Raw genomic sequence first — 15081 nt, 5'->3', positions numbered from 1 at the left:
AGTGCTAGAGTTTAGAATTAGTGCTAGAATAAGTTATTTTAAGATGTTTTAATTAATTTAATTAATTAATTAATGAGAGACAGAGAGGCACAGACATGTGCAGAGGGAGAAGCAAGATCCCTGCAGGGAACCTGATGTGGGTCTTGGCCCAGGACCCTGGGATCATGCCCTGGGTGGAAGGCAGATGCTCAATCACTAAGCCACCCAGGCGTCCCTGTTTGTTTTTTAAAGGAGGGAAGGAGAGGGGAGAGAAGGGAACTAACATTTATTTAGACCTCTCCATTGCCAGACACAATTTAAATCTAATTTTCATAATAAAATTTATAATAATTTTTATCCCCTCATTATATATGAGGAAACCAAATGCTCATAAAAACAGCTGAATAAAATGGAATAAAATAATATTGTTAAATTTCTATAAATCTAAGACTTGAATTCAAGGTTTGCTCAATGACAAATCCATGATATTTATTTCACTGGTGGGCCTCAAACTTTGTAATGATAGTAAAATGATAACTAAGACATATTGAGAATTTCCTATGGGTCCTATACTGTTCAATGCATTTTAAGCAAATTAATACACATAATATTCTCAACAAATCTAAGTGATATGTTAATAATATTATCTCCAGAGTTTAACTGGCCTGGAAACATTCAGCTAATTGGTAAAGCGATGGAATTTAGACTATATATTCTGGTTCCTCAAACCAATGCTCTTAACTACACAATACCTCTTCATGATAATTTAATCATGTCTTTCTGAAGTAGTATGGAATGACAGGCTCAGGACAAAATCCAAATCTGGCCTTCTGCCTGTTTTTTGTAAATAAGGTTTTATAGGACTCCAGCTGTGCACACTTGTGTATGTTATATGGCTTCTTTCTTACTACTTATCACTAGGTTGGATTGCAATGCAGACTTTATGGCCAGGAGTATAAATAGAAAAAAGTTAGCTGAACCCTAATTAAGACCATGGATAACAAAACATTTATATGTTTTTGAGGAAAGTGAATCAAATCTTTCTTAGTAATTAATTATTCATTTTAAATTCCTCATCTTCTCTAATTTACAGAGCTGTCTAATCGAAGAGAACATGACAATGTATTTGTTTTCATACCTAGTTGTCATAAAGATAATTTGAATCATTTTGGTTTTAATAGCTACTCCTCTAAAGCATAACAAAAAATAACCTATTTAAAACTATAATATTTGAAGTAGTAAACATCTATATTTCTATTAGCAATTTTTTTCTATTAGTAAATTTACACTAAAATAAAGGCAATAGTTTTCTCAGGTTTTTATTTTCATTAAAGTTAAAATGAAATAATTAAGGGAATGACTGCCCTCCATCTAAATAAGTCACTAGATGCTAAAATACTTAGCTCATTTGTAAAACTTTAAGATTTATATTTTTCCAAGCAATTGCATTATGTTATCTAAATGTGTAACACCATATTTTATATACTCATTGATTAAAAATAGGCATTTTCACTGTAATTAAATAGCCTTTGTTTCTGATTTTCAAACAAAAGCAAAACACAATTTCAGTAAAATTGTGTCTCAGAGGAATACAATTGCAGGCTTTCCACAGCATCATTTGCTTAAGTGGCTCTCTGCTCTCCTCTCTCCCTTCCCCACCAGAAGTGCTGAACACTCAAGAGTATCCCCTGGAGATTCTGCAGGGTGCCATCTGCTGTGTATCTTCTATGTTGCAGCCTGAAATTCTTGATGCAAGATTTAGTCCATCAAATTACAATAGTATGTGAGTTGTATTACAACTGAGACATTAATGCTGGATTCATGAAGAAAAGGGAAAGTTAGACATGCATAGCAAAACCATATTAGTGGATATTTAATTAATTACTGAATACGATTATACACAACCACAGTGTTCAGGTATAATGAGGGTGGCATTTGTTTTTAAACTCTGGGTTGTAGTCTTTTAGGTTTTGTTTGTTTGTTTTTAATAAGAAATAAAAGAGTACTCATGACTAGCAGATAATATAACTACAAATACCGGGAAAGAATCCATTGCCTGATAAGTATAAATTTTCTCACCTTGATCTCACTGCCTTTTTATTTTGACATCAAATAAGTATTACAAGATACACTGATCACAAAGCAGTAGCCAACATATTTCTGCAATTTTAACAAGCAGAGAAATACACAGCTAAGTAATGTAGGGGATGGGATTGGTGGACAGGGTGTCATTTAGGGTATGAATAATTTGGAAAAACAGTTTCTTTTGGAAAAATTGAGTTTCTTTTTATTCAACATTAAACACATGCAAGAAAATATTATGTTTGTAATGATTTTGAAAGAAACACACAAGGAAAGGTACTGCTTGTATAATGATTGATACCTATAAGTCCTCCTTCATCTTCTCAATTCTATACTTTACCTCTCTCCCACTCACTAACTCTATATAGGTATGTAATCTTACCTTGAATATTATGTTTAACATCTCCATACTTCTTTTTGTGACTTTATTATATATTAGTACTATTAGCATATTAGTGTATGATATATATATATGAATATACACACAAATATAGTATATATAATCTTTTTTTAAATCAATTTATTTATTTATGATAGTCACAGAGAGAGAGAAAGAGAGAGGCAGAGACATAGGCAGAGGGAGAAGCAGGCTCCATGCACCGGGAGCCTGACATGGGATTCGATCCCGGGTCTCCAGGATCGCGCCCTGGGCCAAAGGCAGGCGCCAAACTGCTGCGCCACCCAGGGATCCCTATATATTCTTTAATACTATTTAACTTTGCATATTTAATTTAAACTCCATATACTGTATGAATTTATCTGTGATTTGGTTTTTGTGCTCAAAATGCTCTTTGTGTGACCTACTAATACATGAACATTAAACATTCTATTACATGAACATATTATAATCAGGGAGACTAATGAGGTACAAGTGGAAAAAATATTATTGAGTGATTTTGAACGTTCAGTTAGTTACTCCATTTCTGGAAGAGACCAGATTTTCATGGAGAGACTAGCAGCTTGCCCAAAGTTAAATGAGAGAACTGAAACTAAAATTTGAGAAGTCTGTTCCAATACAGACCAGTATATGTGATAACTATGCTATGTTTTCTGTGCAGTATAATAACCTTAAGTAATATAAGTAAGTTTTTTTTTTAATTTTTTTTTAATTTTATTTATTTATGATAGTCACATAGAGAGAGAGAGAGAGAGAGGCAGAGACACAGGCAGAGGGAGAAGCAGGCTCCATGCACCGGGAGCCTGACGTGGGATTCAATCCGGGGTTTCCAGGATCGCGCCCTGGGCCAAAGGCAGGCGCCAAACCGCTGCGCCACCCAGGGATCCCTAAGTAACAGTTTTTAAAAGAGAAATAATACTCCAATATGATGGGTACTCATGTAAGATGGACTTTTTTGATCATTCTTAATTAGCCTAATAAAATTTATAATATTTTTCCAAAACTAAACATGTCATACTTTAAAATATATATAATTTAATATTATTATATGTATAATTATATATCTATATATGTATCTGTATATACCTCTTTTAGTAGGGTAGAGGGAGAGAGAAAGAGAGAAAATCTTAAGCAGGCTCCATGCCCATCATGGAGCCAACATGGGGCTCCACTATGAGATCATTATCTGAGTTGAAATCAAGAGTTGGACATTCAACTGACTGAGCCACCCAGGTGCTCCATCTTAAAATACATTTTAAAATTATTTCAGGACATGTATTATTCATTTTCATATCCTTCAAATTCAAATACCAATGCTTCGTAAATAAATGAACCAACAATTTAACAACTGAGAACCAGGTGGAAATGGTTACTATTTCTATTCTAGGCTGTTGTTTTATAAATGAACACTTTGAATAGGCCATTTTATACACTGAAATTCCTAATGCTTAGGTAATATACTTTTGGAATTAATGGGTTTCCAGGATCCGTTACTTATCTTTTCTTGTCATACTTACTTCTCAGCACTATCCCTCAGGTTGGCATTATGGAAGCCATATTTTCTCTTGGCTTCTTGACAGTATGCTCTTTGTATTCTTCCATCTTATTGGACACTCTTTTTCTTTATTTTCTTATCATCAAATATTGGAGCATCCTGCTCTGGTTTTAGGTACAAGTTCTCTCTTCCGTAGCTTAAACAGAATCTATATAATCTTGAATATTCAATTTATATATGTCTAGCCCTAATCTTTCTGGGTTTGTAGACATAGTAATTTGAATTTCTACTTGACACATGTCCTTACATGTCTAGGACAGAGCTTACAGAGCTCTTCTTTCCTTTCTGTCTCATGCAGGTTACTCCTCTCCTGGTCTTCCCAGTCTCAGGAAGTGGCAAGAACAGGCTGGTTACTCAAATTACAACTGTCAGTTACCCTTGCTTTTCTCTTTCCATTATCACCCAATTCCAATTCACAACAATTATTGTTGGCATTGCTCTCAAATCAAATCACACATGTTTCCCTTCTCATTGCCTCAACTGCTACCACCAAGGTCTATTACCATTATTTCTTACCTGTAAAATGCTTTCTAAAAATTGACAGAAAAGAGAAATTCAATTGACATGTCATAGCTCTTTAGCCAAAGAATATCAGTTCAAAGATACTACACCTCAACTGAAAGCCCAGAAAACCATAAATGACTATAATACTTCTACCTTTAGTTTCAAATAGTATAACCTTTATTAACAATGATTAATATTCAATTATTATTCAAGAATACAAATTTTGTCCTACTAAAAAGCATTTACTAGTATATTTCCAAGTGTTTACGAATTTTCTTATATATGTCACCTGGCTTGACATAGTCATTAATAATCACATAAACAAGATGATTACAGTAGCTCATGTTCAGGGATACTTTCCCCACTCTCACTGTAACGACCTGCTATAAACATTTTGTTTATTGTCCAAATAATCCTATGGGATAATTAGTAAAGTTGCATATGATGAAACAGAGACTCAAAAACCTTAATCAATTTATAGCAGCTATTAAATGGCAGAAGTGAGAACCACCCCAGATCTTGATGATTTCAAACACCAGTGATTTTTACCAATCTAATATACTCCCTCCAGTGGGACTTTGTTAGTGAAATGGGGCTGGAAATTAGGAAATAAGTTTTCTCTACCTTTTCTAATCTGTCATAGACGGCTGTTAAAAGTTAGGTTACTTAAATAACAGAAGAGCCATGGAATTATACTTTCTATCCCTTCTTATGTATTTTCCAAGATCAATTTTATAGCCTCATAGAGCCAGGTCAAATATAAGCAAAACATTCTTATTCAGAAACCTATACATTCTCAGTGAATTGAAGATATGTCATTATCTAAACCAGAGATTTCACTAAGGAGTATAGAAATAGATACATTGCTTTGTATGAATACTGTGTTATATTGTCTTTTTTAAACTTACATTACTTTAAAATGAGAAGAAAATTAAGTTCTCATAACAATTTGTAAGAATTGAAAATAATGCCCTAAATCCATCTGCATGATAAATGGTCAAACTTTATTTACAGGTCTCACAAAAGGAGGACAGAAACTCCACAAAATGGAAGCATTGACAATGGAGCTATCAGTTATGTGATGATATTCCATGTGTTGTCACATTTAGTTTAATTTGATGAACTTTGATAAAAACATAAGCCTATGTAACAACTATGCCAATCCAGATTGTAACCATTTTTTATACCATAGAAGTTTATTTATTAGATGTAGGGTTATTCTTTTTTTAATTTTTAGTTTTTAAGTTTTACTTTTTTTTTTTGATGTAGAGTTATTCTGAAATATAGAAAGGTAATGCTGTCGAATACCTAGTTCAGCCAAACACAAGGTGTCCTGTTGAAGGTTTTAGGGTATGTCTCACAGATCCACTCAACCAAACAATTAAAATCTTAAAGGGGTTGTTTGTCAGCTACTTCAAGTTAAAGGACTTATTTTGAAGACATGTGGCTTTTGTCTAATGGAATGTCTATTGGAATGGATGTATTTCTAATAAGAATCACAAGAAATCTAAAAATAATTGAATAAAATTTTATTCATAGAAACATTCTGCAATTTGGATTTAAAGGGACAGAAACAGTGCAAAATGAAAATTGATCTCTGGAAATCAACATCTCCAAGCACACATAAGAATGGGATAACTATTCAGAAGCAAACATTTGCTAACTTTATATATATATTAAGAAAGAAAAGAAAAGAAAAGAAAAGAAAAGAAAAGAAAAGAAAAGAAAAGAAAAGAAAAGAAAGGAAGGAAGGAAGGAAGGAAGGAAGGAACAGACAGACTTGGAGGACAAACCAAGAATACAGAGGGCAGAACTAAAAGCCATGAAGAATCATTCCCAGGCTGTAAGTCTGAAACAAGAAACTGCTAACCTATGCATTCGTTCATAAGTCTTCCAGTGGAGAACTGAATTGTGTTGCTATACTTAAGCCTTATCTACAACTCCCATGTTTTACATCATGAGATTCTGATGCTGTAATAAAATGATACTTTGAGTGGCCTTGGGAGGGGTAAGTATACTTTGCACTGTGAGGGAAGCATCACTGGGGGCCAAAAGGTATAGCAGCTTGGACAGCAGAGACCACAAAGTTTTTCACCTCCTGGTACCCAGACCTTTGTATACTGCCCTCACACAATAATAACAAGGCTGGCCTTTATTTCCAATAAATTTCACAAAAGTGATGACATGTTACTTCCGAGACTAAATTATAAAAAGACTGCTAATTTTGTATCACTCTCTTTTTCTTGGATTGTACACTCTTGGGAATCCACTTGCTATGTTGCCTACACGGTGAGAAATTGAAGCTCTGGCTATCAGTAGTGTAGAACTAAGTTCTCCGAAAAACAGCATATGAATGAGGTAGGAAGTGAATCTTCAAAAACAGTCAAACTTCCATATGACTGCAGCCATGGCTGACATTTTGAGTGCAACCTCATGAGAAGCCTTCAGACAGAATGGGTAGATAAGCTGCTCTCAAAATCCTGACCACAGAAACCATAACGAACATTTGTTGTTTTCAGGCACTACATAATTTTCTGGGGAGCAATACATACTTTGATTGCACTTTTAATTTTGTATCCTTGAACCAGGCTAAAATCATGTTTTATTATTCCTACTAGGTTCATTATTAACTTTTTCATAGATTTCCTAGAGATGTAAATATAAACAACTATATAATCTACTGATAGAAGTAGTTTTATATTTTCTCTCTAATATTAAAGTTTTTAATGCTTTTTCTTGCTTTATATCTAGCTAGGGCTTTAAAACAAAGTTCATTAAAAGTGTTGAGAGTGGACACCCTTACCTTGCTAATAATATTAAGGAGAAGCTTAGTTTCCTATCATTAAATATGAATACTAACTGTAGGAATAGAAGTTCCTTTCTACTAGTAGTGTGTGGAGAGGTTTTATTTTTTACCCATAAACTGATGTTCATTTTTTTCAAATGTGCTTTCTTCATGTATTTATATAATCACATGTTTTTTCTTTCTTTTAGCTCATTAATGTGGTGAATTACATTGATTCGTTTTAGAATGTTAAACAAACCTGTACGCTTATAATAAAACCAGCTAAGTCATTGTATATCTGTATGTTGCTCAATTTTATTTAATAATTTTAAAAGATCTTCACATCTAAATTTATAAAGGGAATTTTTCTGTTATTTCCTTTTACTTGTAAAGATTTTCCCAGATTTTTATAATAGGTTTATACAGCCATATCTAACAGGCTGAGATATGTATTCCTGTATTTCCTGATTTTTTTCTATAATGTTAGTCTTAGTTTTCTTAAATACTTGATAAAATTCAGCATTGAAGCTCCTGGGCTTAGATTTTTCTTTCTTAATAATAGTATCTATTTCTTTAATATAAATTGGAATATGCAGACTTTTATTTTCTTACTGTGTCACTTTGAGAAGTTAGATTTTTTCAAGAGATTTGTGCTTTTCATCTATATTGTTACATTTATTGTCATACTGTTGTTAAGAGTATTCCCTCGTTTTCCTTCGTGTCTTTAGGATTTGTACTGATTATTCCTGCCTTCACTCATTGATGAGATTTGTGTTTCTTGTTTTTTCTTTGTTGTTCTTCTTTTATTCTTCTACAGTCTATTTCTTTTAACCTCTCAAAAAAAAAAAAAACAATTGGGTTTCATAAATTTTCTATTCCTATTATCTCTTTTCAATGTTATTAATTTTTTTTCTTCATGTTTCTTTCTGTTACTTCATGTTCAATTTGTCCTTTTTTCTGGTTTCTTAAAGAAGAAACTTAGATCATCAATTATCACACTTTTTTCCTTTAAGTATAGACTTTTAAAACTATAAATTTTCTTCTAAACATGATTTTAATTATATACCACAAGTTTTGGATTATCATATTATGTTATCATCATCATTATCATCTCACTTGAAACACTAAAATTCCCCTCAAGGTTTTTACATTGATCCATTAGATATATAGATATTTGTTGTTCAATTTCCAATATTTAATGTTTCTCTAGCTATTTTATCATTCCTGACTCCTAATTTAATTCCATTGTTCTCAATATATAGATATATGTACAATGTCTAAACTTGAAATTTATTGAGATTCTTTTTTTATGACCCAGCATATATTCTGTCTTGGTGATGTTCCATATGGATTTGAAAAGACTGTATAATTCTATTATTAATTACAATAGTCCATGAATGTCAATGAGATTAAAGAAATTGGTAATTTTCAAATCTCCTGAAACTTTTCCGATTTTATCAATTCTTAACAGAGTTAAATCAACTATGATGTGAATTTGTCTATTTCTTCATTTAGTCCTGCCAGATTTTGCACCATATATTTACAAGCTACATAAACAGGCCATCCACATGTATAATTATGGTTTCCTGATGAACTGACTCTTTTATCAGTTTGAAATATAGGACTTTGATTGGGGTAATATGTCTTATATTTGTAACTATCTGACAGTACAACCATTCATTTTCCGGTGTTTGCAGTTTTAATGGCACGTCTTTTCCCAAGTTTTACTTTAAACACATTTTTTAAGCAAGCACAAACAAACAAACATAAAGCAGAGAAAAGAAACTTGTGATTTTATTATTTTTAAAAGAGAAATACAAAAAGAAGTTTAATTATTTGACTGCTATTGACATTTACATGGGTAATTACTTGCTTTGGGTAAAATTCCTTACTTTAAGATTGTCCACTATTCCTTTTCCTGTCTATAATTATCTATTACTGGAGCTAGTATTCTATAGGCTTTTCATCTGCTCTTGAAATGTGTTGATAGCAAATATGTCAGTGATAAATTCGTTGGAATCATTTTATTGAAATGTGCTTAACCCTCCCCCAAAAAACAAAAAAAGCCCAAAACTCTTAAATGCCTATTGAATAATGATGAATGGTGAAGTTAAAAGCACTCCAAATCACCATATATTTGTTAATCATATTTAAAATTTAAAAATAAGAAAAATACCTTTGAAATGTTCCATTATTATTTTTGGAGATAATAAAATTAAATAGTTTGAGCTATTAGGTTGTTGAGAAAAGAAAAATGAAAATAGGTAAGAACACTTTAGTTAATTACAAACTTAAATATTTATGGCTTTGTAAATTATATTGATTCTCAATAAATTATTCTCTGATTTTCACTAATCTAGCTTTATTATGAGAACAGACTCCTCTCAGGACATTAACTTCTTTTTTTACATGTTTAACATTTATCTAACTTTTCCCCCTTTCTTTTTTTCTTTTTTTTTTTTCCCCTTTGATGTCTCATGATTCAGAAAATTTGCTGGGTACATTCTCAGTTCTTATTTGTTAAATATAAACTAAAAAAGGCATAGGTAATAGTAGGAGATTACAAGCAATCTTAGATAAATATTTTTATTAGCTGTTACCTTTCTAGAAATTATACTACTCATCTCACTTGAAATCTCTTCCCAGTAGACTTCTTGATTAGTTACTACAGGATGAACAAATTTCATAAAAGAGTGACAAAAAGAGAACAGAGCAAACTAAAAGGGAAGAGAACAGAAACTTTCTCTGTAAATATTAAACATTCTCTTCTTATACAGATAGAATTATGTGGAATAAATTAACAAAAGAGAAAGTAAAAAATAACATAGTTTTCCCCCTTGCTACATTTTTTATCACTATGCTGAAGAATAAAATGACAATAAAATTTCTAAGGGTTCAAGTCAGCCTTTTTTTTTTTTTTAAATAAAGGAGTTAATGTTTGGATTTGTTTGGAACATGCATGTGCATTTTAATAATAGAAACTAATCTTCAAAAAGGGACAAAATTAAAAGTGTGAGATTCCATTCAAATTATCCACATTTAACCCGCCTCAAAATTAAAATTTAAGACATCAACAGAGCACCACTGGGAAAAATCTCAAATAGGAGCATTTTTTACTGGGATGTATTCAATTCAATTCATCAACTCCTTTTAAATTTAAAACTCAAATAATTGAAATCTTCTTCAGTTAAAAACTAATCTGTGTATAAAAGTAGGACTACTATGCATCATAAAAAATAATTAAAATAGGAATAACTGTTCTGTATTAAAACAGGAATTATTAATCTAAGACAAGTAATTGCTATTAAGCCCTAATTAAGTAATGAAATATATATTGCCTTTTGAAAGCTCCTGGCTTAGAGAACATTTTTTATAAATTTATTTATTTAAGTAATCTCTACATTTAACTCAAATTCACAACACTGAGATCAAGGGATCCCTGGGTGGCTCAGCAGTTTAGTGCCTGCCTTTGGCCTAGGGTGTGATCCTGGAGTCCTGGGATCGAGTCCCATATCAAGCTCCCTGCATGGAGCCTGCTTCTCCCTCTGCCTGTGTCTCTGCCTCTCTCTCTCTCTGTGTGTCTCTCATTAATAAATAAATAAAATCTTTAAAACAAAAAAACAACACAGATCAAGAGTTGCATGTTCTACTGACTGAGCCAGGGGCCTAGAGAATATTTAAATAAACAATTTTCTTTAAAGGCATCTATTAAAAAGACAACTAGAACAGCTGTCTATGCTAATCATATCATAATATTGCTTTTCTTGTTGACAATAAAGAATAAGACCCCGCTTTCTGGATGGGCTTAACGAACATGTAATCATTGCTCATTATTCAACAGCTTTAAAAACCAATTCTCTTCAGTTTCTTCAAATATTCTTTAATGAATATAAACAAATGGAAGTATAAAAACAAGCTTAATATATTCAGAACACTGACTCTATAGTGAATATCACTGAATTTTTTTTTTAATTTTTTTTAAATTTTTATTTATTTGTGATAGTCACAGAGAAAGAGAGAGAATGAGGCAGAGACACAGGCAGAGGGAGAAGCAGGCTCCATGCACCGGGAGCCTGACGTGGGATTCAATCCCCGGTCTCCAGGATCGCGCCCTGGGCCAAAGGCAGGCGCCAAACCGCTGCGCCACCCAGGGATCCCTGAATGTTTTTAAATTATAAAATTAAATACCCTTTGACATTTTCTGTCAGTTTTTCCTACTTTCCTTTTACTTGTTGATTTTTTAATTAAAACTCAGACCAAGGGAGAGGTAGAAAGCTCTAGCTGAGTAGTTGGACATTACAGACTTTGAGATTAATATCTTTTAAAACAACAAATGTTATTAAGTTTGCTTTGTTCAAAGAGATTCAGGCTGCATGGTAAGTCAGAGGTCAGGGAGCTTTGACAAGTGCAGCAAAACACTCATGTTGTCAGTATGGAAACCACACAGTCATACATACAGTGTGCTCTTAAATATTTAACAGGCTTACCAAAAATTAAAAGCTCTAATTTAAAGTGTTTGTCAATTCCTGTGGCATAATATTCCCATGTGGCTGATTTCAAGCTACCAAAATGACATAAATGAACCTAATATTGGAAAATATGCACAACAGCTCTTACAGAGTATTTCCACATATAGATCCAATAGATATAATTAATAGAATTTAGTAAAATAAATAGAAAATAATGGGTTTTGAGTATTGGTTACCCTACTAAAATATAATGTGCTCCATTATAAATGCATATAATTTAATTTTTATGCCTGTCCTTAACTGGCACCTTATAAAATTCCTGAAATTCTAACAGTGATCAAATATAAAAGCACTACTCCTGCACACATGTCCCTGTATAGATAGATTCTAGACACAAAACCACTCAGCAATATAAAGTGGTATGGAATGCAGATATCCAGTTTTTATTTTAACAGCTGAGAAGAACACTAGACCAAAGGCCCCCAAAAGTCTCTGGTATCATTTCTCTTAAATTCCCTTCTCTCTTCTTAATTCCATTTCTGGCCTCTAGTGGTAGCTGCTAGGAGTATTATTACGTAAGTGTTTGAAAAGCTAATTATTAGTGATCATCTTTATAAAGGAACCATACTACTACTCATTCTAAATAGTTATATTTTTCTGTTCTCACATTATTTAATATTGACTCCTATCAATTAATACAAATCAATTGAACAATAATGGGATACAGTAAAAACTCACTAACTTTGGAGTCAGAAATCTCAGGCTGTTGTCTTGAATTCACACCTAGTAGAGGAAAGTCATTTAAAATTTCTGACCTCTCATTTTACATGTTTGAAACAATATTAATATGTATATAGTTTATAGAAATCCCCAAAGAAAACAGTATTGGCATTATAAAAATAAATCCATAATATACTTAAAATCCTAAAAAATGGCTGATTACTGGGCATAAAGAGGAAATAATCCATTACGCATTTTCCTAATTCATCATCTGAGCACAGACTATAGGAGGGCAACTGTATTCAGTGAGCAAAAATCAATCAGACATTCAGATTAGATTTTTCTAGACTGATTATTACTGGGACAAATGACTACATTACTTTTATGGTATATAAAATAAGCCTCAGTATTATTAAAATGAAATCCATTTAAGGCACCTGGGTGACTTACTCCATTGGATATCAGACTCTTAATTTTGGCTCAGGTCATGATCTCAGGGTAAGTGGGAATAAGCCCAGAGCCTGGCATGAAGCCTGTTTAGGATTCTCTTTCCTGCACTTGCTGCCCCTTCCCCACCTCTCTTAAAAAAATGAAGTCCATTTAATAGGTCTCTCAGTAGCTTTATAACAACAAATTAACAGATGATGCTCATTTCTCTTTAACCAACTTTGCCCAGGTTTGGTGTCAATTTATTCTTTCTCAATTCCTTCACAACATCTTAGAATTTCAGAGCTGAAGAGTACCTTATAAAGCAGAGCTCCACATCCTTCATTTGACATATAAGAAAAGCTAAGCTGCAAGAGGATACTTGACCCCTGCCCAAGTATCATGCAGTTAATTACCAACAGAGCAGGACTAACCAGTCCATAGACTCCCTTGTCTACCAGCACTGAAAGACATTAATCTTACGTAAACCATTACCTCTTGAAGAACTCTCTTCATCTTTAATAATAACGTCTTGACGGCTGTGCAGTCCTGTAACATCAGTCTGAAGGGCAGAGAATCAAGGCCTCCGTTTTCTTCCACACCTTGCAGGGGCCAGTCTGCAGATGGACTGCTGGGCATTCGGCTGATATGGGAACACCTGACTTCTTGATCAATGTCTTTTGTTAATTTCAGGGACAGATTCCTAACAAGAAAAAAAAAAAAATTACAAATGTAGCATATTCACAGCAGTATTTTCCAAGCTGTTGATCAATGTCAGGAGTGAGCTAGAAAAAATTCCTTGTGACTGGCATCATTTCCTTTTATTAATCTGAAAATTCTGAGACCCTTCTGTCAAAATTATTAAATTGGTCAATTGTATTTTTAGTATTCAATGATAATCACTATTTTAGAATGTGATTTTTCCCCTTTCTAGAATTTCACTTATACATGATATCAATGTGCTTATACTTTCTTAAATTAACTCTTAAAATGTTGAAAATCAACAAAAATTACCAAAAAAGAAATTTCATAATTTTTTTTCTGAAAATGTTTAAAAATTCATTTTAAAAAAAGATTAAGAAGCAAAAATTAAGAAAATAATTTTAATTATTATTTTAAAGTAGTAAAGCAATCAATGGCCATTTTAGGAGTTAAGAAAGATTTGTACACATAAAATTTTATATGAAAATAGTAAAATAAATGGAAGATACATAACTTCATATGTAATTAGTACATTTATCAAATGATCATTAAATTTTTAACATAGTAATGTGAGGAAAAACACACAACACACATATTTATCTTGTTCTACTCGATAATCAACAATTACTTGAAAATATTGCACTTTCAAAATCCTCCAACATGACTCATATTGACAGTATATGTAAAAGAAAAGATACTAAAGTTGACAATTTTCAAAATGTGCAGATCAGCAATCTTTTAAAAATCATACCAAAGAGGTGCTTATGAAAATAGTCCCTTTCATTGAGTTTTTCTGAATTTGTTTCCATTTCTCAAAACCAAGGGGCCTATACAATAATGACAACATGATAGCATAGCTCAGGGTATTTATAAAAAATAGTTTAGGACTTGTGCTCACTTTTACTGGCTTTTATGTATATTATTTCCTATTATTTCATATGACAAGGTCACTTAGCAACCTAAATGGAAAAAACAAAAAACAGAGTAGCCTTGTAACTTGCCATCAAGATTAGGAAAAGATGCCAATAAGAAATATATCCTCAATTAATCTTACTCAATTCTGATTATTCATAATAGTATAATTAATTTTTTAAACATTATATTTATTTGAGAGAAAGAGAGAGTGAGTGAGAGACAGAGAGAGAGAATGCGTGAACAGGGGAGAAGCAGAGAATCCCAAGCAGACTCTAGACAGAGCTTTAGTCTGGACTCGATCTCCAGACCCATGAAATCATGACCTGAGACAAAATCACAAGTCCAACACTTAACCAACTGATTCACTGACTTACCCCCACAATAGTATAATTAATTTTTAAAGTATTGAATAATTAATAAATAAAAAACACTTTTGGATTACACTAAATTGTTTGCTTATCTTCACAGATACATTCATTGATCATAATTGTCCCTTGAAGTAATAAAATAGTAATTACCGTCTTCATTTTGTATCTATAATAAAATA

The 15081-nt window shown here is 32.3% G+C and overlaps 1 protein-coding gene across 6 annotated transcripts in view; it reads right to left on the bottom strand.

Moving 5' to 3' along the window:
• Window positions 1-15081, bottom strand: part of CCSER1 (coiled-coil serine rich protein 1) — a 1371014-nt gene that overhangs the window by 885612 nt on the left and 470321 nt on the right. For all 6 annotated transcript variants that reach the window (XM_077882877.1, XM_077882876.1, XM_077882880.1 and 3 more), the window contains one exon: window positions 13413-13620. In XM_077882877.1, the coding sequence (XP_077739003.1) occupies window positions 13413-13620 (208 nt within the window). The remainder of the gene's footprint in view (window positions 1-13412; window positions 13621-15081) is intronic.

This window comes from Canis aureus, chromosome 33 (genome assembly GCF_053574225.1).
Source record: "Canis aureus isolate CA01 chromosome 33, VMU_Caureus_v.1.0, whole genome shotgun sequence".
Taxonomy (NCBI): domain Eukaryota; kingdom Metazoa; phylum Chordata; class Mammalia; order Carnivora; family Canidae; genus Canis; species Canis aureus.
Note: the sequence above shows the minus strand (reverse complement) of the source record. Positions and strands in the feature narration are given on the sequence as shown.